The sequence below is a fragment of the Talpa europaea genome (assembly GCF_964194135.1).
Source record: "Talpa europaea genome assembly, chromosome: 9".
NCBI classification, from domain to species: domain Eukaryota; kingdom Metazoa; phylum Chordata; class Mammalia; order Eulipotyphla; family Talpidae; genus Talpa; species Talpa europaea.
In genome coordinates this window covers 25,951,889-25,973,644 of record NC_140076.1, presented here as the reverse complement: position 1 = coordinate 25,973,644, position 21,756 = coordinate 25,951,889, and the positions used below count along the sequence as shown (strand labels likewise).

General features: G+C 40.1%; 2 protein-coding genes across 2 annotated transcripts in view; both read right to left on the bottom strand.

The window, feature by feature from the left end:
* The window catches only part of CCDC30 (coiled-coil domain containing 30), a gene marked incomplete at both ends in the record, with an annotated part of 80,140 nt that extends 64,722 nt beyond the window's left edge, over window positions 1-15,418 (bottom strand). Inside the window, 8 exon segments of the mRNA XM_084242282.1 lie at window positions 425-523; window positions 1,592-1,707; window positions 4,490-4,561; window positions 5,394-5,498; window positions 6,678-6,798; window positions 9,041-9,118; window positions 14,684-14,932; window positions 15,107-15,418. Coding sequence (XP_084098408.1) covers window positions 425-523; window positions 1,592-1,707; window positions 4,490-4,561; window positions 5,394-5,498; window positions 6,678-6,798; window positions 9,041-9,118; window positions 14,684-14,932; window positions 15,107-15,418 — 1,152 coding nt within the window.
* A 2,580-nt stretch (window positions 15,419-17,998) lies between these two features.
* Window positions 17,999-20,245, bottom strand: PPCS (phosphopantothenoylcysteine synthetase; the record flags this gene model as incomplete). Its single annotated transcript, XM_084241560.1, has 3 exons — window positions 19,724-20,245; window positions 19,447-19,550; window positions 17,999-18,322 (listed from the first exon to the last, which is right to left on the bottom strand). Exons 1-3 carry the CDS (start codon window positions 20,229-20,231, stop codon window positions 17,999-18,001), a joined length of 936 nt encoding a protein of 311 aa, XP_084097686.1. The 5' UTR covers window positions 20,232-20,245.
* Window positions 20,246-21,756: the final 1,511 nt, after the last annotated feature.

Here is a 21,756-nt window from a genome sequence, read left to right as displayed (position 1 = left end):
ACTGATGAAGTACACTGCTGAAGGGAGCAGCAGGCGCTGCAGGAGAGGTCTGCGCACCATGTGGGCCCCTCAGTGGTTGCCAGGAATCAAACTGGCGCTGCAGAGGCTGCGGGCAGCCCAGCACTCAACCACTGCGCCACCAGGGGAGGCCCAAAAAATTGATTATTTTTGTAAGATTTGTTTTTTTTTTCTTTAAAGGAACAACTCATTGTATTCATATTAATTGTTGCCAGAGGGGAAGCGTGAACAGAAATACATTCTTTGTACCCCAGTTTCTTCCTCCACTCTAACTGGCTAGTTAATAGAAAGAGACAGTAAATATGAAAAGAGTAGCAAATAGTCAGCACCAGTTTCTCTGGTATATCTGTGAAAATGCGACTCACTTTAAAATACTGAAAACAGAAAGAATATAACTTTAAAATACCTCTACTCTTTGCTCAGCACCCACGTTTTTTCCAGGGGAGTGAATTCCAGGTCTCTTATTCTCTTGCGATTCATGAATCTCTTCTTTAAGTCTTTCAACCTTTAATACCAAAGTATTTGAAATACAAATGTGTGGGACAGGGAAGATACTTGAATTTTAAAATATATAATAAGTGAATACATTCTCTATATAAAAATTCAAACAATACATAGGAATATAAAAAATTATATTTTCCTTCATATAAACTTACACCACAATCCCCTTTTATTTTCAGAAGTAGCACTGGGATGTACCTTTCTTGAACTTTATCTCTTATGTGTATGTATGTGTGTGTACACATATATTAAATTATCATTTATATGCAGTTATATAGCTATATAACTATATAAACATAATCATTTATATACATAATTATCAGTGGTATATAAATTTATGAAGACCAAGACAATTTGAACAGTCTATTTATTTTTACAATTACATTTTAAAACTATGATAAAATATATAACACTAAATTTACTATGTTAACCATTTTTAAGTGTATGGTTCAGTAGCATTAAGTAGATTCACATTACTGTGCAACCATCACCACCATCCATATCCAGAACTCTCATCATCTTGCAGAACTGAAACTTTATATCCATCAAATAATAGCTCCCATTGAGTGGTTCTCCATCGCCCCCAGGCAACCACCATTCTACTGTCAGTCTCTATAATTTGGCCTGCTCTCCACCTCATATAAGTAGAATCATGTTATTTGTCCTTTGGTGACTGACTTAGCGGTACATGTTTAAAAAAAAAAATCAATAAACTGTTAAGAAGAAATGCTTCAAAAATGTAACACAACTAAGGGTTTAACATTGATAATCCCAGATATACCTGATACAGTAGAATTGAAATAGAAATAGAAATTTCAGTATAAAGTATTACCTAAATCCTAATTAAAAAGAAAAGATTTTATATGAACACAATTGTAATAACATTACTTTTGAACAAAGCCAGTTAAAATATATAAATCCTGAATCCAGGTCAAAGTGTGGCATCTGTGTGGGATGCTATAGTCACAGTGTCAGTCCTCACAAGGAGGCAATATACATTGCTCTAGAAGCTTATTGTTATTGTATATACATTTAAATATCTTCTCAGAACACAGTAAATGAACCAACTTACTACTTCTCCAAGTGCTTTTTTATCTGAATCGAGTGATCGAACCCGGTTTCTTAAAGCCAAAATTTCCTCATCCAATCTCTGATTATGTTTCTTTGCTTTCTGTAGCTCAACTGAATCTAAGACAGAGAAAAGAGCCCAGTTTATTCAACTAGATCAAGGTTTCCATTTGGGGGCATTAACTTTGTAAAGTAAGGAAGAACCATTTCCTGCCCTTCATGTGAGTCCTTCCTTGTCTCTGCATATGAGATTCTCAGCACAGGAGAATCTCAAGTCCAGTCATAGAAAATTCTGCCTAACGAAACAGAGCAGAATGTTTTTTCTTATTCCAGTCTTGAATTGGACCTTTTAAGTGTAGGGCTTCTGGCAATTGAGGCTCTTTTAGGAACCTGACTTTTCTAAAAGTTAAGTGACCAAGAAAGTTATCTTCCTGGCTTTTTTGTAACTGTGTCTCTTTCACACCTCATTTACTTCTAACTAATTCTCTCTCACTCATCAATGCAGCCCCAAAAATGAATAAAGTAGTAAATTAGGAGAAGGAATGGACAGATTTTCCAGGTTACATCAAGTTAATTCACTAAAACCATCGTCTGCCTGAACCACAACCCATAAAATGGTAGTTCACGTTCAACTTAGCACCTCAGATTAAGATGTGCTCTTCCTAACACTTATCAAAGCTTCAAAAATACAAATTCGCTCAGTGAAATAAGCCAGAAAGAAAAAGAAAAATACCGGATGGTCTCACTCGTAACAGGAATCTAGAAAATCTAAATAAGGGACCAGGAAAAAGAATAACTATAAAAAAGAAAAAATCAAAATCAACAAACAACTATGAACCAGAGACACACTTTGGGGTCAAAATCAGGGGGTTGCAATTGTATGGGGAATATAAAAACAAAAAAATAAATTAAAAAAATACAAATTCGCTGTCTGTAACTTTCCTGCTTTGAAACTGTTTCTTTTTAACTATTTTAAACTTACAGTTCCCTTATTTTGCTGCTTTAAGATCTTCCTTGTTTTCCTCCTTCATTGCCTGTCTTCGTTTTTTTATTTTCTTTTTGTGGGACCCTCGCTGGGGGCAGGGGAACAAACCTGCGCTGCAGAGGCTGCTGGCAGTGTCGCAGCCCAGTGCTCAACCGCTGCGCCACCAGGGGAGGTCTGCCTGTCATGTTTTTAACTTGTATTAATTTTTTTCTTTTTTTCTCCCTACTTAGTATGTATACTTCTTAAATTTTAAAAATTCTGGGGCCTCCTCGGTGGCTCAGCGGTTGAACGCTGGGTTGTGAAGCTGCCTGCAGCCTCTGTAGCACCAGTTCAATCCCCGGCCGCCAGCATGGGTCCCACAGAGCGCGCAGACCCCTCCTGCTGCGTCCGCTGCTCCCCTCAGCAGTGTACTTCATCAGTCTGCCTGTTCAGCTCCCCACTCTGGCTCTGGTGAATTCTCTCACCCTCCCCCACTTCTGACTGTACCCCAGTGCTTGTATAAATAAATAAATAAATCTTAAAAAAAAAATTCTGAATACACACCAAAAAAGAAAAAAAAAACCATAGAATGTGTATGATTTCAGTTCTTCCACTGAAATTTGTTTTATGGTCCAGAATGGTCTCTCTTGGTGAATTTTCCATGTATTCTTGGGGAAAAAAGGTGCATTCCTTTTATGTATTCATAAGGTTACAATTAATTATTACAGTTGAGTCCACTGCATAGTTTAAAGCACATTTTTACATTCTCATGTAATTCTTTTTAAAGATTTATTTATTTATTTATTTATTTATTTATTTATTTATTTATTTGCACAAGCACTGGGTACAGTCGGAAGCGCAGGAGGGTGAGAGAATTCACCAGAGCCAGAGCGGGGAGCAGAGCAGGCAGAAGAACCAAAGTACACTGCTGAGGGGAGCAGCAGGCGGCAGGAGAGGTCTGCGCGCCATGTGGAACCCTCCTCCGGTGGCTGGGGGGTAGCTGGGGATCGAACCGGCACTGCAGAGGCTGCGGGCAGCTTCGCAACCCAGCGCTCAACCACTGTGGCACCAGAGAGGCCCTCATGTAATTCTTATCATTGCCTACACTGACCGTAGACTCTTAAACATCTTCTAAGAACACACCCCTATAAATAAACAAATACAAACAAATGTCCAGTGCCACTAAAGAGTTGTAGTTACAGGCAGTCACTCAGTGCATCCTTCTCTTTTCTACTTCGACATATCTTTGGTTTGATTTCACAAAAGGTGTATTTTCATGGAATTTTCTATCACTATCAATTAGGTCAGTAATTGGTAGTGTTTTTATACCTTGTATATTCTCACTGCTTTTCTATTTACTGGTCTATCAATTACTAAGAGAGTAGTATTCACTTTATAATTATATTTTTTATAATTTTTAAAAGGAGGGCAAATCTAAATTTAGTATTAATAAAAACTGGTTAAATATAGTCTTAATTATTTTTGTGGTTGTTAACTTACAACACTCAAATTTCATTGTTTTATTGATTGCTAGTAGCATTTTTACAGTCAAGCTAGGGTCAGATTAACTTCCAAGTGAATATGTGTGAGGCATTACTAACTGCATTATAAGGTATCTTGATCTCAATGTTTTAGTAAAATGTGCCTTATATATGTTGATCACAGGTTATGGAAATTCAAATACCAGTTCTAACACTAAATATAGCTATTGGATTACTCAATCTTGTCATGACTCAGTTTCTTTAGATGAAATGGGAATACTCACTACTAGGAACTGTTGTGAGGATTAGAGATAACCCATCTAAGTGCCTGGCAGACTGTCACTTAGTGAACAACAAGTAGTAACAGCAGTAATAGTAGTAATAGAAGAGTAATAATAGTAGTAATTTATAATTTGACATATTTTAAAATATTAGTATATCTACCAGAATAACTCACCATTTTCTTTTAGTTTTATCAAATTTTCTTTCAATTTTTCAATTTCTAGTTGTGCCTTCTCAAGTGCAGAATCTAAAGGGAAAAAGAATATCTATGTAAGGAACAAGTGATTAATCAAATCTGAAGTGATCTCTCTTTGGAATACTCCCTGTCCCCTGGCTAACTGTTCTCTGAGTTTCTGTATAAACGTCACCTCATCCAAGAGGTTTTTTCTGATTCCCTCTTTAGTGTTCCTACTGTACCCTGTATTTATTCACAATTTTCCTTATTTGCTTCCTTTACCAGATTCCATCCTGAAAAGTTTGCACGACTGTATTCAGTACAAACAGCTGAAGTTTTTAACCATGGCACTATCTGTTTTGTAAAAAGAAATTATATCCAGAAATACTTAAAATTCATCCTTCCAATGAACAATATTTAGAATTTTGCCAGTTGTTGCTAGAAATATCAAAATGAAATTTCAGGAACCAGCTTTTGAACCTCTTCAAGAATTGTATGATGGCAGAAAGGCATAGGGAAGAAGCTGGGGCACTGGGTCCTTCAGAGCTGACGCACTAACCCAGGTTTTATCACTTTGCCTCCCAGGGTGGCTTCATCACTACTGAACTGGCTGGAGAGCCTCATATAATAGTGGGAAGGAAAACCTCCCCTGAAGTAAAAGGCTAACATTATAACATGAATCTTGTAATATGAATCTTCTAAGAGATCATTCCTAATCACAGTGTGAGTACTGCTGTACTCACATGCACAATTGTGCATGTTTCCTTATTACTTCTATACCTTTCAGTTCTTTGGAGTAAATCCCAGTATAACCTACTGGTTTTGCTAAAACTATATTCCTGATTATAACATTATGTAATCACACTTACACAGTAAGAAATGTCCATCTGTGACAACTGCTTACCTAATCTACTCTGCTCTCGCTCCTTACCTTGCAGTTCACCAGTGAGCCTTCTGATCTCTTTGTGGGCCATCCCTAACCTGTCTGCTACTTGCTCCACATCTCTCTCTAGGCAGTTTAGTGATGTTTAATCTTTTCAGTTCTTCATTATGGGACTGTAATAAAACTGTTGTTAGTAATAAAACAAAAAGCAAATGTACTCGTATGACATTGTACTATTTCCTCTAGATGTTTGAAAGCTAATATGGGAAAGCAGGAACAAAATATCTTGCCTATGTGAATTTCATTATTAGATTGAACCATATAAAGTTGGTAATATTTGATTATAGTGGACTTGTGGTTCAAGTCCAGTTTCATGTGGTTCAAACTAACATATCTAAGAGGTTATGCTTATATTATAAAAAATAAAATTTAATCACAAAAATGAGTATCATCTGGCAAAAAAAGAAACACTTCTTGTTTAAATATAACATTACAATTTATGCATTCACATAAAGCATTTCATTTAGTTTCAAGGTATACACATAGTTGAAACTCAAATCATGTTTGGAGTTCCTTGTCTGCAATTACTTTTAAAGCGTTGCAAAGATTAAGTAAGAAATTCAGTCTCAATTATATTTTGTTTGACTCCCAAAATATATATTAATTTGTCTCATGAGACACATGAGATTCAAAATAAAGGAAAAAATTTCATCATTTTAGAAAGGGAGTTCTAAAATGAAAAAAAGGAAAATGACCCCAAATGGAACATCTGAGATGGAAGGAAAAAAAGCTAAGCAGAGAAAATAATAAATATGTGATAATATATAATCATTGACTATATATAATAAAAACATCTAATTTATGGAGTTAAACAAAATAGAATATTCTAAAAGGGTCCTATCTATATCTTCCCTTGTGACTTTGTAGAACTTAAATATTTCCTGAGTCCTTAATATGCTAGATACTTTACAGCCCAGGTGCTGTGGGGTATAGCACAGAAAATACTAGACTAGAATGTGATCATTGCCCTAGAGGAGTTAACACAGGTAATTGACAGAGTGAGGCAGAGGCTGTACTAGACACTGAAATAAATAACCATCCTGTGCTCTCTCATACTTATCAGAACACAAACTTTAAAAAGACAAGTTTTAAATGTTTAAATACAATTAAAATATTAAGTTGAGAATATTCAGTAATTTTCCTCTTCCTTCTACATTTATACATTACCCGAATTTTCTATAATTTTTACATATTAACATTTAGCATTAGAAACAAAAGTTACATTTTTATAAAAGGGAAAATTACCATGTTTGAGTTGGAGCTCTTTGAACTCCTGTCTTAGTTGTTCGTTTTCTTTTTTATAATTATGAGAAAATGCTTCTCTTTCATCTGTTAAGTTACAGACATGGTTTCCATAATTTTCCACCTAAAAAGAAAATAACATTTTCTTATTCTTAGTCCATGGTTCACATTTTTAGCCACATTAAAAGGCTATTTAAATAAAAGCTGTTAAGAGATTATCAAATTATCATGTCTATATTCTGAGGGGCATATAGAAAACTAAGCTTTCTTACATGTAGGCTCTCTCTCTAAACTTCTTTCCAGCTGTCCTATGCTATCAGACACCATTTCCAAAGATATAGTGATACATCACAACAAATTTCTGGGATAGACACAATCTCTAACATTTCTTTCCATTAACATATCAGGTTTCAAATCAAGTTGCCTATGGTTTATGAAATAGTTCTGATACCCATGAATAAAGAATAATCAACACAATAATGATATTTACACCCCTATGCTAAAACAGATGATTTAGATGGCTGAAATGTTAATAGAAAATTGTATTTTAAAAATTGTTGGATTTCTGGTTTATTATTATAGTTTCTGGTTAATATGACACCTTCACTAAATGTACTTTTATGTGACTAATGATGATAGATTGGAAGCCAACCCTATACTCCATGCACTATATTAAAGATACTCAACCCTATGGGACTATTATCTTCCTGCCTTATAGATGAGGAAACAGGTTGAGAAAGGCAGGATTTGCCTTGTCACACAAAAAATGAAGGGGAGATCCAGGCTTCACACCTAGGTGTGGGAGAACCAGAGTCAGGTTTTACATAGGATGCTAAATTGGTTAGAAGTAACTACGAAAATAATTGAATTACATTTTGCATATTTGTTTAGAGACCTGCTGGATAATTCTTCAGAATATGAACAAAAAGCCGAATGTTATAGTAGATGGAGCACAGAACTGTAGTCTGACTTTATAACTTTCTGGTAAGTTTTTATTTCCTCCTCTTTAAAATGACAGAATACCTATTTTTAATAATAGTTGTATTTTATTGAATGTGTGCTTGGTGCAAAGTACATGTGTGAACTGTTTTATACACATTAACTTGTAGAATCCTTACAAATTCTTTTGAAAAAGCTATTATAACCCCATCTTACAGATGAAGAATTTCAAGCTCAAAGAAGTAACTCACTCAAAATTACAGTCAGTGCTAAAGACAATTTCCACCCCATCTGCCTAATGCTAAAGTTTGCAGTTTATTATGCTATAGTGGTTTCTATGCTAACAGAGCTGTATTCTTCTTTAAAAAGTTATAAATCAGATTGCATTCAAAGAGTTCAGTTTAAAATTCAATGTTACCTATCTGAGCTGAGATGTGGAAATACAAGCAGAAGGATTCCCACACAACCTGAGAGAATTTACTATTTACATAAAGAATATATCAGAAAATAAGTACTGGGAACGTCAAAAAAAGTAAGAGAGTCGAAAGATATCATTATAGGGCCTCCCTGGTGGCGCAAGGGGTTAAGCACAGCACTGTGAAGCTATCTGCAGCCTCTGCAGTTTGATCCCCAGCCAGCCAGGGAGCTACCCACATGGCACAGCAGACCTCTCCTGTCTCTCCCACTGCTCCCCTCAGCAGTGTATTTCAGTGAATCCTCCTGTTTTGCTCCCCACTCTGTCTCCTGTGAATTCTCTCACCTCCATACCTCTGGACTGTATCTACCCATCTGAGGGCTAGGTACTGTACTCCGAGGACATAACAGGTTCAGAAATGAGGGCAGGTATAGATAGTCCTGTTGCAGAAATCTGGTTGTCTTAGTAGTGCTATAAAAGTTTTGAATCATTTGTTCATCAAGTAAACATCTGATTAAATATGGCTTCCCATCTAGAGTGCCCAGAGGGAGAGAATGTATCAGACACAGGACATGTGTCTGGCTCCTCTAGAAATTGTATTTGTTAATGTCAATTAATAAGCCAGTGTCTTTTTTCCTACAACCTTCTCTTTGAATTTGATTAATAGATGCCCACCTTTGAGAAGCTGATCTACTCACAGGACACTGGCTAATCAGGTTTCTAAGTCTACTAACAAGAAACAGAGTCCGCTGGAAGGTTAGTTACTATGACAAGGATGAAATTTACCACGATAATGAAGGTGACCTTGAGCACACCTACCTGCACGGTCAATTGTCCTCTCTGGGCAACATCCTATACATGTACTCTATTGAAAATCAATACATATTTCATGAAAAAAGATTTACATGTGAATGATAAGCAAACTACCAGTGTTGGTTTTTAATGTGTTCATTTAATGAAGGACAATGAACAAAACCATAGGTATCTCTAAAGTTTTGTTATTGGCTCTTACTTCTTTCATTTCTTCCATGTGATTCACCGTGAGCTCTTCTAGATTTCTGTTATCAGTCCTCAGCCTGTCTTCACTGTGCTGGAATAAGAACCAGACAAAATAGAGTTGTTCTCTCTAAGCAAGAGGTTCAAACTTTTCTTTCTTGAGATAGTGCAGTGTGTACACACACACACAAATGACTATGCGTATAAGAAATCAGATATGTACACATATCAGATACAGACACATATGTATATAGTTAGATTCTCTACAAAGTATAGTTCTTGTATACATTAATTGTTATGTTATCCAGTTATAACAAACACTTAAATGAAATGGCTGACAATACAAAAATTAATCAAAGCTTGGAAAAGCTGTGAAATATCTAAAATAAAAATGTTGACATTATATATCTGGGCTTTCTGTTTCTCACCACCAACATGTTTCTGCTCTATTTATACATGACTTTGAGGGATCTGTTCAATCCTTTCTTGAAAGTGTTTCTTTTTCCTATTATGGAACATCCCTTTCTCCTGTTTTTACTTTACTTCTCTGGCTTTCCCTCTCTGTGTTCTTCCACAGACCCTACAAAGGCCACCATTTCTAGGAACCTAGGCCTTTGCTCTCTGTTCTTCTCACTATCATGGTGATTAAGAAAGAGCTTGGGTATAAGAGTCTGACTTAGGTACGTCGCCTAACTTCCTTAAACTTTGAATTCTCTGAAATCATATGGATATAAGAATAATGCCTACCTCATTGGGTTGTTGGGAGGATTAAATAATAATCCATCTCTGCTAAGCTCCAGATATATCTAGAAAAAGTCACAAGAAATACAAACATACTGAAGTGAGAAAAAATACAAGTACATGTGGCAAAGACTGCCTGATGCCCATTATTCTTTCCTCTTTCCACAGAAATATGACATCTTTTTTTTTTTCTGAAAATACAGCTTAATGCTAGATATAATTGTGTACCATGTGCCGACCAATGGAATGCACGGTACATGCATTGTGTGCTACCTCTTAGAAATGTCCTTAAAGGAACAGGATGCCTTTCTCCTCTCTCCTTTTTCCTTTCAACTGGAATGCAGACAAGTTAGCTGAAATTTGAAGAGCCATATGGCCACCACAAAGTGGAAGTTACATGTCACCGATGATGTACCATCATAAGCAAAGAAATCTGCGTTTCTGACAACTTCAAGATTCTGACCTATGTTCTGACTGCTTTCTTCTTGAGTTTTAAGTGAAATACATTTATATCCTTTTCAAGCCACAATTATTTTGTGTTTTCTGTCTCTCACCATCAATCAATCCCAACTACTTATAGGAGGGTCTCTAAGAGAAGCAGCCACAAGGGCATATGCTGGACACTACACAAGGTTACATAGGGATTGGATATGGCGCTAGAGAGCCATTACAAATTTGGCCAAACACATGAGATCTTTGATTTCTGGCCCTATTTACTTGCTTTTCTACATGGATGGACTTTTTCTACTTACTCATCAGCAAAGGTAAAAACAGTCATTCAAGTCCTAAGCCTATGTGACTTTTCAGATTGTCACCCCTGTTCTTTATCTTAGTTCAAATTTATGAAAACAAGTCAATTTGCTGTTCATCCAATGAATTATGTCCCCCTCTTCAAATTTAGTTGTGTAATCTTCAGTCAGTTGTGGCTGGAAGGGGCTGCAAATAGGGCTACAAATATAGTGACCAAAGCCTACTGTTAAGTAAGAATTGGCAGAGCAGCAGAAGTGCCAGAGAAGAGGATGTAAGATAAGAAAGCAATATAAAATGAGGCCACTATTTAAGACCAATGAATATTTAATTGTTGAACAACTTGGCTTGAATAATGCACTTTTCTTTCCCTTACATCTGTTTCTCCTTCTTATTGCACAATTAATAAAATCACCATTGATACATTTTCCTAACTCAGATACATGGGAGTTATCCTTAACTCCTCCTCATTCATCCTATTTAATATACAACCAGTGTATGAATTTGTTGATTCTACTTCTTTTTATCATTTTCTTTTTTACAAAAAAAGATTTTATTTATGCATACAAACGCTGGGGTGTAGGCCAGAGGTGTGTGTGTGTGTGTGAGAGAAGACTCACCAGAGACAGAGTGGGGAGCTGAACAGGCAGATTGACTGAAATACACTGCTGAGGGGAGCAGCGAGTGAGACAGGAGAGGTCTGTTGCACCATGTGGGTCACCTCCCTGGCTGGGCATTGAACTCGTGCTGCAGTTGCTGCCAATAGTTTTATAGTGCTAAGATTTAACAACTTGTGCCACCAGGGAAGCCCCCTTTTTATCATTTTTTTCTTTTCTTTTTTTCCTAATTCATACTGTCCACATCTAAAGTGGTTTCCTTAGGGTTTAGGCTCTTATTATTTACCCACTTTAGTATAATAGCATCCTTAACTGCTTGCCCTGCTGCAGGCTGGCTACATTTCCATTTTGTGCTCCACAAAGCTCTCAGTCTATTTTGAATGCTTAGCATTGCTATTGCCCCAAGGAAGAGTTCAACCCCCTCAGCTTTGCACTAGAGACTCTTTATCATCTTGTTCCTGCCACTCCACCAGCCTTAGCTTCTGCCACATCTTGACTTTAGCTCTTACTTATTCTGTCATGCGGCTTGTATGTCCATGACTTTGAACACCTGGGCCCCTCTGCCATGTTCTGCCATGATATCTCAAAGCGTTCAGTGGTTGAGTAATTTAAAAACTCTAAAAAAGGGGCCTCCCTGGTGGCGCAGGGGTTAAAGTCTCAGCGCTATCAAGCTATCTGCAGCCACTGCAGCAGGAGTTAGATCCCTGGCTAGGGAACTATCCCACATGGTGCTGCAGACCTCTCCTGTCTCACCTACTGCTCCCCTCAGCAGTGTATTTCAGTACATCTGTCAGTTCTGCTCCCCACTGTCTCTGGTGAATCCTGTCACCCTTTGCACCCTCTGGCCCACACTCTAGTTCTTGTATGCATAAATAAAATAAAATAAATCTTAAAAAAAACTCTAAAAAAGGGCCTCCCCTGGTGGCATAGCAGTTGAGTGCTGGACTGTGAGGCTGTCTGCAGCCTCTGCAGTGCCGGTTCATTCCCCAGCTGCCGGCAAGGGTCCCACCAAAAAAAAACAAAAAAAACAAAAAAAAAAAACAACAACAAAACTCTAAAAAACCAGGCCTTGGGGTAATATAAATCCATTCTTTAAATTATAAAGGCTTTGACATCTACACTGTGCCTAAAACTGCACTACTTAACAAAGTATGCAAAAGCATACCATTCTCTACAATATAAATATTGAATAAATGCTCATTAAATGTCTTACAAATCCACTCTCTGGGAAGAGGCACATCCTATAGTGTTTTGGCATCTTCTAGATGTAAAGAATGAAGTGGTAAAGCCAAGTAGAAAAAAGAGAAAAGAGATGGATAAGTGGGGAAGAGGACAAGTTGAATGGGTGCACAGTCATTTTCACTTGCTCTTATCTCTCTTCACAACAGCCCTTCAACTACAGGGGAGGGGCCAGGACCATACCTGGTGCTACAAGTACATCTCCCTGGCTCTGAACTAAGGATGAGCTTTGGATCCCATGGTCTTTGTATTATACTAGGGAACAAAGTAGAGAGTATGGCCACGGAAACAGAACTATCCAGTCAGGTTATTCACCCCAATCCTTCTTTCTTCCTTCCTTTAAATATAATTTAAAGGGCCTCCCCTGGTGGCGCAGCGGTTGAGCACTGGGCTGCAAAGCTGCCTGCAGCCTCTGCAGCGCCAGTTTGATTCCCGGCTGCTGGCGAGGGTCCCACATGGCGCGCAGACCTCTCCTGCCATGCCCGCTGCTCCCCTCAGCAGTGTATTTCATCACTCTGCCTGTTCTGCTCCCCACTCTGGCTCTGGTGAATTCTCTCACCCTCCCGTGCTTCCGACTGTACCCCAGTGCTTGTATAAATAAATAAATAAATAATAAATCTTTTTTTAAAAAAAAAAAATAAATAAATATAATTTAAAACTTGCAGACATCTTAAATACAATACTTACAATACCACTTCTTCCTTTTCCATTCCCAAGCAAAATGAGAAAATCACTTAAAAGTGGAAAACAATGTAGCTATGTCTAAATGCTTAAAATATAAAAACTGAAAAGACAAACTTTTGCTATCATCACATGCAAGGACTGACACAGAACAGAAAAATGAAAAGTTGATATGTTAGGAGAGGGTTTCTCAACCTCCATACTATTGACATTTTGGATAGGATAATTCTTTGTTGTGGGAGATGTTCTTGGCAAAGTAGGATGTATGTCCCTGGTTCTTTTTGCCTACTAGATGCCAGTATCATATCCCCTGTATTTAAAACTGTAAATGTCTCCATACGTTGACAAAATCTCTCTTAGGGGGCAAAATGGTTCCTGAGGTTTAGAATCACTGATTTAGAGTTATAGGAAATGGAAAAAAAATTATGTTGATGTTGTCAAAATGACATATGTTTCATAAATACATATTGGAAGGGAGAAAGGAAAGCTCAATGTATAGCATCTAACAGTCTCTTTTTTATGAGAGAATTTATTTTGTTTGCATTTAATGCAAAAAATTGAAAAAGCTGTAGAATTTGTTTTTCTTTTCCAGACTATTATGGATAAGACAGCTAATTGTAAAGTACTTGGAAACATGACCTGGCTCCAAGCTTGAGACATCACAAATAATAAACTGGTCTCAGAAATAAAAAATGTCCAAATCATCAGAGCTCTCCTCCCCCAGTTTTACCTGTTAAAAATGTATGCTCTGCATATCCTCAAAATCAGTTTACATTTAAACTTGAATACTGAAGAAGAAATAGTAAGATTCAACAAGGAACGCATACTTTGGACCAATGAAGTACTTTTCCAAGCTAAAATAAAACTGCACAGGCTCTAAGTGAATCTCACTCTGTTTTCGAGTCCCTCTGTTCCAGTCTTTTTAGGCTCATTAAGCCTGCTCCCTTGCCAAAAATATCTTTTCAATCACCCCTTCTCATTCTTTTTTCTTGTTTCCCATCACAAAGAATGTTTCCTGTTAAAGAAATTGACAGGAAGAGGTGTAAGAACTGTCAAAGGCATCTCCTCTCTATAGAAAATTCTACAGTACCAAGACGTTGGATTCACATGGGCTTAAAGTTGAAATCCTGCTACATGATCATTCCGAATGATCTTTTCACATGCATGAATACGTCAGTGAAACGTCTAACATTGGATTCACTTAAACAAGGAACAATCTTCTTTCCTTAAGCCTGAAATGGATCCCCAAATGCATGGTTCCCTTCATTTTCCAAACACACTAGGCTTGTAGAAATTTACTGCATTATTTACCAACGTGTGCTTCTCCATCCTAGTCTTTTAGTTTCCCCCAAACAGAAAGCCTGCCATAGTGAGGGGAGGCGGAGAAAATCTTCCAAAGGATTTCAGAGATGGAGAACGTGAAATACTTAGCTACCCAAAGCATGGTGGCAGGCAAGCAGGAGGAGGTGTTCTACGGAAGACAGAGGTAGTGGAGACGCACGGACATTCGGTGATGTGCAGCGTGGACAACAGAGGGTGAAAATGGCCGTGTGAGGCGCAGGGTGAGAGAACGCTGCTCGGGGTGACGAGAGGAGTGGCTGCGGCTGGAGCTTGAAAGGCAGAAGCTCACTGACTTGCTGACGTCTGATGCTGGGGCTCCCAAAGGCCTCCAGAGCTTCATCGGGAAGGAAGGTTCCGCAGGACAAATACAGGACCCCCCCAAAGCAGCTCTTTGTTCCCGGGCTACACCCGGGGGAAGCCGGAGCTCGGTGGACTTGGACGCGCCTGGTCCCTCGAGCGCAGTCGCCCGCGCAGGTCAGTCTTTTCCGTCCAGTGAAGACAGGAACGCCCGCCTGACGGAGTCGGGGTGCTCGAGACCTTCTCTAATTAAGAACAGTGGCGTCACCCTAGATGCCCGGGAACCCCCTTTCCAGCCGAATCCCTCCGGTGCGCGGCTAGCAGGGCCGAGCTAGGTGGAGCCGTTCCCGGCGTTGCGGGCCCTCCCGGAGCGAGCGGGCGAGGCCTGAGGGCAGGAGGAGGTGCGCGGCGGGGCCCGCGGGGCCCGGGCCGGAGCTGGTCCTGTGGGAGGCGGCGAGGGCCGCGGCGAGGGCCCGGGGTCCCCCCGCTCCGTCCGCCTCAGCAGCTAGCCGCGGGCGCCCCAGGAGCCATAGCAACCGCGCTCGCTGGTGAGAGACGCCAGAACGTCCTTCCGGCGGGAACCATGGAAACGACGATGTCAGTGGCTGCGGGGCCGTCCTTCCTGTGGAAACCGTGGTTACGATGCGCACCGCCGGCCTCTGCGGCGCCGGGCAGGGCTTTTCCGGCTGGGTCCAAGGTGCCGCCTGTTCCATTGGCTTTGTAGTAACCATGGTAACGCCAAAGCGCCTATTCGCAACCTGGAGCGCCGGCGTCTGTAGTGCTCAAGTAGTTTGGCGTCAGGCCTTTCCTGGAGCTCCGGTTTTGGATTTAATTTTCTGGTAGTGACTTTCTTCTTCAAAAGGAGCTAGGTCGGGAGTTCTGAATTTTAGGCCTAGAAGTGACACTATCCGGGGCACCTAAGACAACATTATTCCACCCGGCTTATTGTAAAAATGAAGAAACCGGACTCCACTAGAATTATCACTGAATTAATGGCATTGAAAACTCGGTTTAGGTCAATCATATCCTCTAACTATATAACACGAAATAAAAATTTCTAAACGACACAAATGTAAACAGGCTCAATTTATATCATTTTCATTTACATGCTCTGGTTGCAAGATTCTAGTTAGTTCATCGGAGCTTGATTTTACTCATGGTTTGGGGGCCCTTACTTTTCTGGTATCCCAAACACAATACTCATATTATCTTAGCCTAATATAGTTCTCCTCGGGAGCCTTTGCAAAGTTTTGCTGGTTCTATATGCATATCTGAATTGATCTTACCACTTACTTTTTCGAAGTGCTTTTTAAAAAGTAAGACTCTGGTACTAGAGTCTTCACAAGTTTTTGGGTTGTGTCAGCATTCTGGTCGAAAATGCTCAACACCATTGCCTGCAGTTGACTTAACTCCTATTTATTAGTTCAAGTGTCACTTCCTTGGGGAAACATTCCTTGGTCCTCCAATCTAGATCAAGTTTGCTTTTATTAACTCATGTTCCTTTTCATTATTTCTTTCTTTACATACTTTCATTTGTTGCTAAGACAAATGAAAAATCTTCCTGGAATATTCACATGTGCAAACACTGTTTAAGTGTCCTGAATGGAAATAATTCCATGTGACGTAGTGGTTGTTGCTTTTAATCATTACCAAAACAGGAAGTTTTGGGAAGTAGTAAACACAAACACTAGGATCACTTCTAGTTTTAACTCCATTTATTCTATTTCTACATTCAAAGATGAAAATGACCGTCATCCACATAAAGCTATAGGTGTAGGGAAGAAAATCCATCTTTTACTTCCTGCCCCTTCAGTACTGCAGCTATTGCTGACAAAAAGCCTGTGCTTTTTGAGGGTTTGCCAACTGGACCTGAAGTTGATTTAAAAATTTTGTCCAATGGGACTGCTCTTTAGTAACAGTCCTAATTGCTGCAGTTATTTTTCCTCTAGTGAAGGTCACACTTTTGATATAATGAAGTATTTCAGTGCACCTCGACACTCCTCAAATCTTTTCAAGTAAAATTTATTGTACTTCCATTATCAATTAAATACACTGGCTACTCTTCCCAAGTCATGCCATGTAATCTCACAAATCACATTTAAAGTTAAATATTTATATGAAGCACGGTACTTCCTTCCACCTAGTTATTAGTAGTTTTTCAAATTTTACTCTGGACCACTCTACAGATCATTTAGGTAACTTTTCTGGACTATAATTCTTGTGCACTTTCAACCCAAGGCCAAGGACAGTGAAAATTTCTTTGAAAACTTCTCAAGGACTCAAGGAGAAGGTACTGTCACAACACTGTCTTGCTAAGTGAGAAAAATTATAATTGCAACCACCCGTTGAGTGTGAATTATGTGCAAGAAGCAGGCTAATGCTTACATTAAATGTATTGCTTAAGCCTCACAACTAGTATTATTTGGCAAAACTTTATTATCCCCTTCTATAGATGAGAAAACAAATTATATTACATTAAATCACCCGTCTACACTGATAAAGCTAACAGATGGCACAGCTGGAGAGGTCAAACCTGGCTCAGATGACTGTCATACTTCCCTCTGGGCAGAGGTCACCAAGTAGTCCCTGCCTGCTCCCAGGTGGAGGTCCAGGGTTTAGTTTCCCAGAAGAGCAGTTCTAAAATATTTGAAAGTAAATTAACTCAAATATGGAATGAGTCTAGGACAAAAAGCACGAAGTAAACGAGTGGGAAGTTCACTCTACAGGCAATCTAACTTCAGGCATATGTCTTTCTCTCCTAGTCCCATCTTTGATAAATTGCCAAAAAACAACATCCTTTCCATTGTGTCAGCTTTTAGGCACACACTTTATTGCACTTAATTTTTTATATATCCATTTCCCAAACTACATGTTTTTTCACCTTTTTAATCCTCTGGGCCTACCACAGAGTAGGCATCAACAAGTGGCTGATCTATAGCTATTCACGTATCCATAATCCTTTTTATGGTATGGACACAGTTGCTATTCAGGCCCCATATGTATATTTTGAGGAATATAATTCCCCAAAAGCTCTTTTTTAAAAGATGAGAAACAGCTCCTGTTCATTTTCAAAATCAAGATCACATTCAGGCAACTGTCAGGCAGGTGTCATAATTGCTTTGCCTTTGTTTCATACTTGTATGAAATGGCCTTAAAAGACAATACTAAATCATGTCAGTCTGCACATCTCTCACTGCTTTTTCCCTTCATTGTCTCTAACTTTAAAAAAGCAAAGAATTCATTCTAATTCTCATCATAGGTAAGAGCCCTGGTCCACTGAACGAATTTTGATCCTATAAGGGCTTTTTACTTCAGTTTTTGTCAGAAATAAATGCTGTGTGTCGAGACTTAAGATCATTCACTATCTTCTCTTCTATCTCTATACCCTTTTCTACTTCTTCCTCAGATAGCAATAACTTAGTTTCTGAGTCTTTGGTTACAATAACCACAAAGGACCGTCTTGACTCAAGGATATTAGCAACCACCACTTGATGTCGATAAACTTCCAAAGCGTTTCGTGCACGATCAATTACGATGGAGGGGTCAGTCTCCAACTTAAAGGAAATTATAAATGCTTTGGGAGCCCAGTCTTTAACCAAAGGAGAAAGCATTTTTGGCACCATCTTCATTGTTATCTGTATTGGAAAAAGAAAAGCTTAATAAGCAAATGTCACTAACTACTAGGTCAGTCTTACGCGAAATTAAGGAAGCAGGGACTCAAATTTATGGCTATGTAAATTTAAGTGGATTTCTAGTAGTCAAACTTCTCAAAACATATTAAATGCTTAGCTTAAAAGCCTTTGCTCTGTATGGTTCATAATGATACCTGATTTAAAGGCTTAATACATATTCTGGGACAAACTGTGTTTTATGAATTAGTCCTGCTATCCTCATGACTATTTTTTAAAGAACCTTTAGAACTTCATTTTCTCAAACATTCACCTTTATTTTTAAAATCAAAACCTCAAAGAAACAAATTCAAATAATTTACTCATGCACATTTTACTTTGTTAGAAACTCAAATAAAATTGAGTTTTAAAACCTCTCAACCGAAAGTATTTCTTGCACTTGTAGAATGATTTGATTCCATTTAAAAATTGTTTCTTAGAGCACAACTTGGAACTAAGGAAACAAAACTGATTTTATTTTCACTTGAACACCTCTACCTTTCCCCATATCTCCTCTTTAAACTACCAACTAATTTACCCCCTCCATTCCCTAATTCACCTTTCCCACTGATGCCATAGTGTTCTTTTCAAACAAATTTTATCTTGGTGACCCCTGGCTCCACAGGATAAAATCCAAGTTCCTTAAGAACAATAGTCTTCTATGAACAAAGTTGTCTCTTCAGTCTGCCCTCCACCCTCACCTCTCTCCCCCTCTCCAGCCTTACCAAACAAGTTCAGTTCACAGCACTCATCTCCAACTGTTGGGGTATAATCTGTGCTCATCTTTAAAAACTGAGTTCAAGTCATCTCCAGTAAACCTTCCTTGAGTTTCCCAAGGTCCTTTCACCCCATACTCTGACCGCACTCTGTACGCACCTCTACCACAGCATTTATCATTGTGTACTGTAATTCTGTCTGTGTCCAGCTCCCTCACTAGATTGTGAGGTCCTTGAGGGAGGGCGGTGTCTTATTCATCTCTGTATCCCAAGTGCCTAGCACATAAGGAATGCAGAAAAGCCATCTCCAGATCAAGAGGGAATTAACCCAAGATTGGTTATAGGGGACCAGATCTCTGGAAGAGAAGCGCCCACCTGCAGTGGGCCCCCAGATGACTGGATCTTGTGTTCAGGCATTTCAGAGGCAGGAACATAGAAATCTGACACGGCCGCAGCCAGGTAAAACATCGCAGAAGGGCCTGAAAAGAAAAGCACATGGTGCAATGAATCGAAGAGCAATACAGGATCAGCTCATTTTTCAACTTGGGTTCCCCAGCTGTTTAAGACCCAAGGTTAATGATGGGGTAGGAGTAACATGTCTGGTGAGAAAGGCTCTGCCTGCAGGCAACCGACGGACTCCAAAGACACGCACCTAGTGGACTGAGCGCCTGGGCCGCAGCCTGCAGCAAATGCAAATAGTCTGCCAAAGTGGTGAACTCTACCGCTAAGAAGGTGCCGGCAGCAGCAGCCTCCTGGTAGCTCCGCAGAGCCGAAGCGAAGCCTGGGAGTGCATTCTCCTCGGCCTCCAAGCTCAGCAAGCCCGAGCGGGCCAGCTCGGAGGGCCTCAGGGCTGACAGCCAGGTTTGGGGCGGGAAGCGATGGGCAAAGGGGAAGGCAGAGCGAGCGCGGTACAGGAACAGGACCCCGTAACCCGCGGCCAGGAAGGCCTCGGCCGAGGTTGCACCGCGCCGGCCGCTGCTGAAGTTGTCCAGGAAGCGCACCGGCCGCGCTTCCAGCGGGACCTTGGTGCCTCCGGACGTGACCAACACCACCCGTCGGCCCTGCGCGCCCAGCCGGGCCGCGAAGCGAGCCATGACCTCGGCCCAACGCGCAGCACCCGCCGGCTGGGGGAACTCGGCGACCAGGTCAACTTCCGCCATCAGTCCCAGGGCGACCCCCGCGCCTGCGCACGCTTCAGGGCCGCCGGCGCCACGCCCCCTGCCGCTGTACCTGATCGCGCGCAGCCGCAGTGGCGAGGGGGCGGTACCTGTCTACGCTGGAAGGTGGCGCTGGGTTTCTCCGGTCTGGGAATGTGTGCTCGTTCTTCACCAGTTCCCAGTGAGGGCCTCCCCGGTGGCGCAAGGGTTAGGACGCAACCTATGCAGCCTGTGCAGCACGAGTTCGATCCCCGGCCAGGGAGCTACCCGCGTGGCGCTGAGATCTCTCCTGACTCGCCCACTGCTCCCCTCAGCAGTATATTTCAGTCAGTCTGCCTGTTCTGCTCCCCATTCTGTCTCTGGTGAATCCTCTCACCACCTCCCCTAGCACCTCTGGCTTACGCTCCAGTCTAGTATGCATAAAAAATAAAATAAGGGCCTCCCTGGTGGTGCAAGGGGTTAAGCACCGCACTATGAAGCAATCCGCAGCCTCTGCAGCACGAGTTCGATCCCCGACTGGCCAGAGAGAAACCCACATCGTGCAGCAGACCTCTCCTGTCTTGCCCACTGTTCCCCTCAGCAGTGTATTTCAGTCAGTCTGCCTGTTCTGTTCCCCATTCTGTCTCTGGTGAATCCTCTCACCCCCCAACATCTCTAGCCTACACCCCAGCTCTTGTATGCATAAATAAATAAATTTTTAAAAAAGCTGATAGCCCCAAAATTATGTTGGAGATAACTGAATTTCCTTTTGGGGAAAACAGCCAAATTGATTTTTTACCAATACCATTAAAATAAACATACTTGAATAATTAAACACCTAAATATAAAAAAATACTATAACAGTATTAGAAAAACTACAGAAAAATATACATAGTCATAAGAACAAGGAAAATGTTGTTGATGAAGATTCATATAGAAAAAAACTTAAGTGGTTCATTTGACTATATTACAAACTTTTGTAAAAATAGAAGATGCTATAAAGAAAGATAAAGGCAGGAATAGTCTGAGTGAAAATATTTGTAGTATGTGTGTCAGAGAATGATTCTCAATACATATAAATATTATATAATCAATTACAGTTAAAGTAATTAATTAAAAAATAGAATAATAATAGAGAATTACCAAGTGAAATTGACACTGAACTGACTGGAGTGCTAGATCAAGCAGGCATCTTTCCAGATCTTTCCAGATCCCTCCGCCTCTCCTTAAGTTAGTTTCCTAGATTGGATGAAAAATAAGCTGTATTTCCCCATTACCGACCACGTATAGTTGCCCTTTTTGGACTTGGGCTCCGCTGGAGTTGGACTGCCTGGTCGGTCCTTTCACCCTTAGGACTTGTGGCATTTTTTTTTTTTTTTTTTTTCTTTTTTGGTTCTGTTTACTTAACCCCACAAACGCGCCAGGTGTCAAGCGAGGCACGCCTCTCCCGGTCCTTGAAACTCTGGGAACCCGGCGGCCCTGTGGCTGTCACGTGACCCCTGCGTCCAGCGTTTCCTCTCCAGGCAACCGTCCTAGAGACCGACACCGC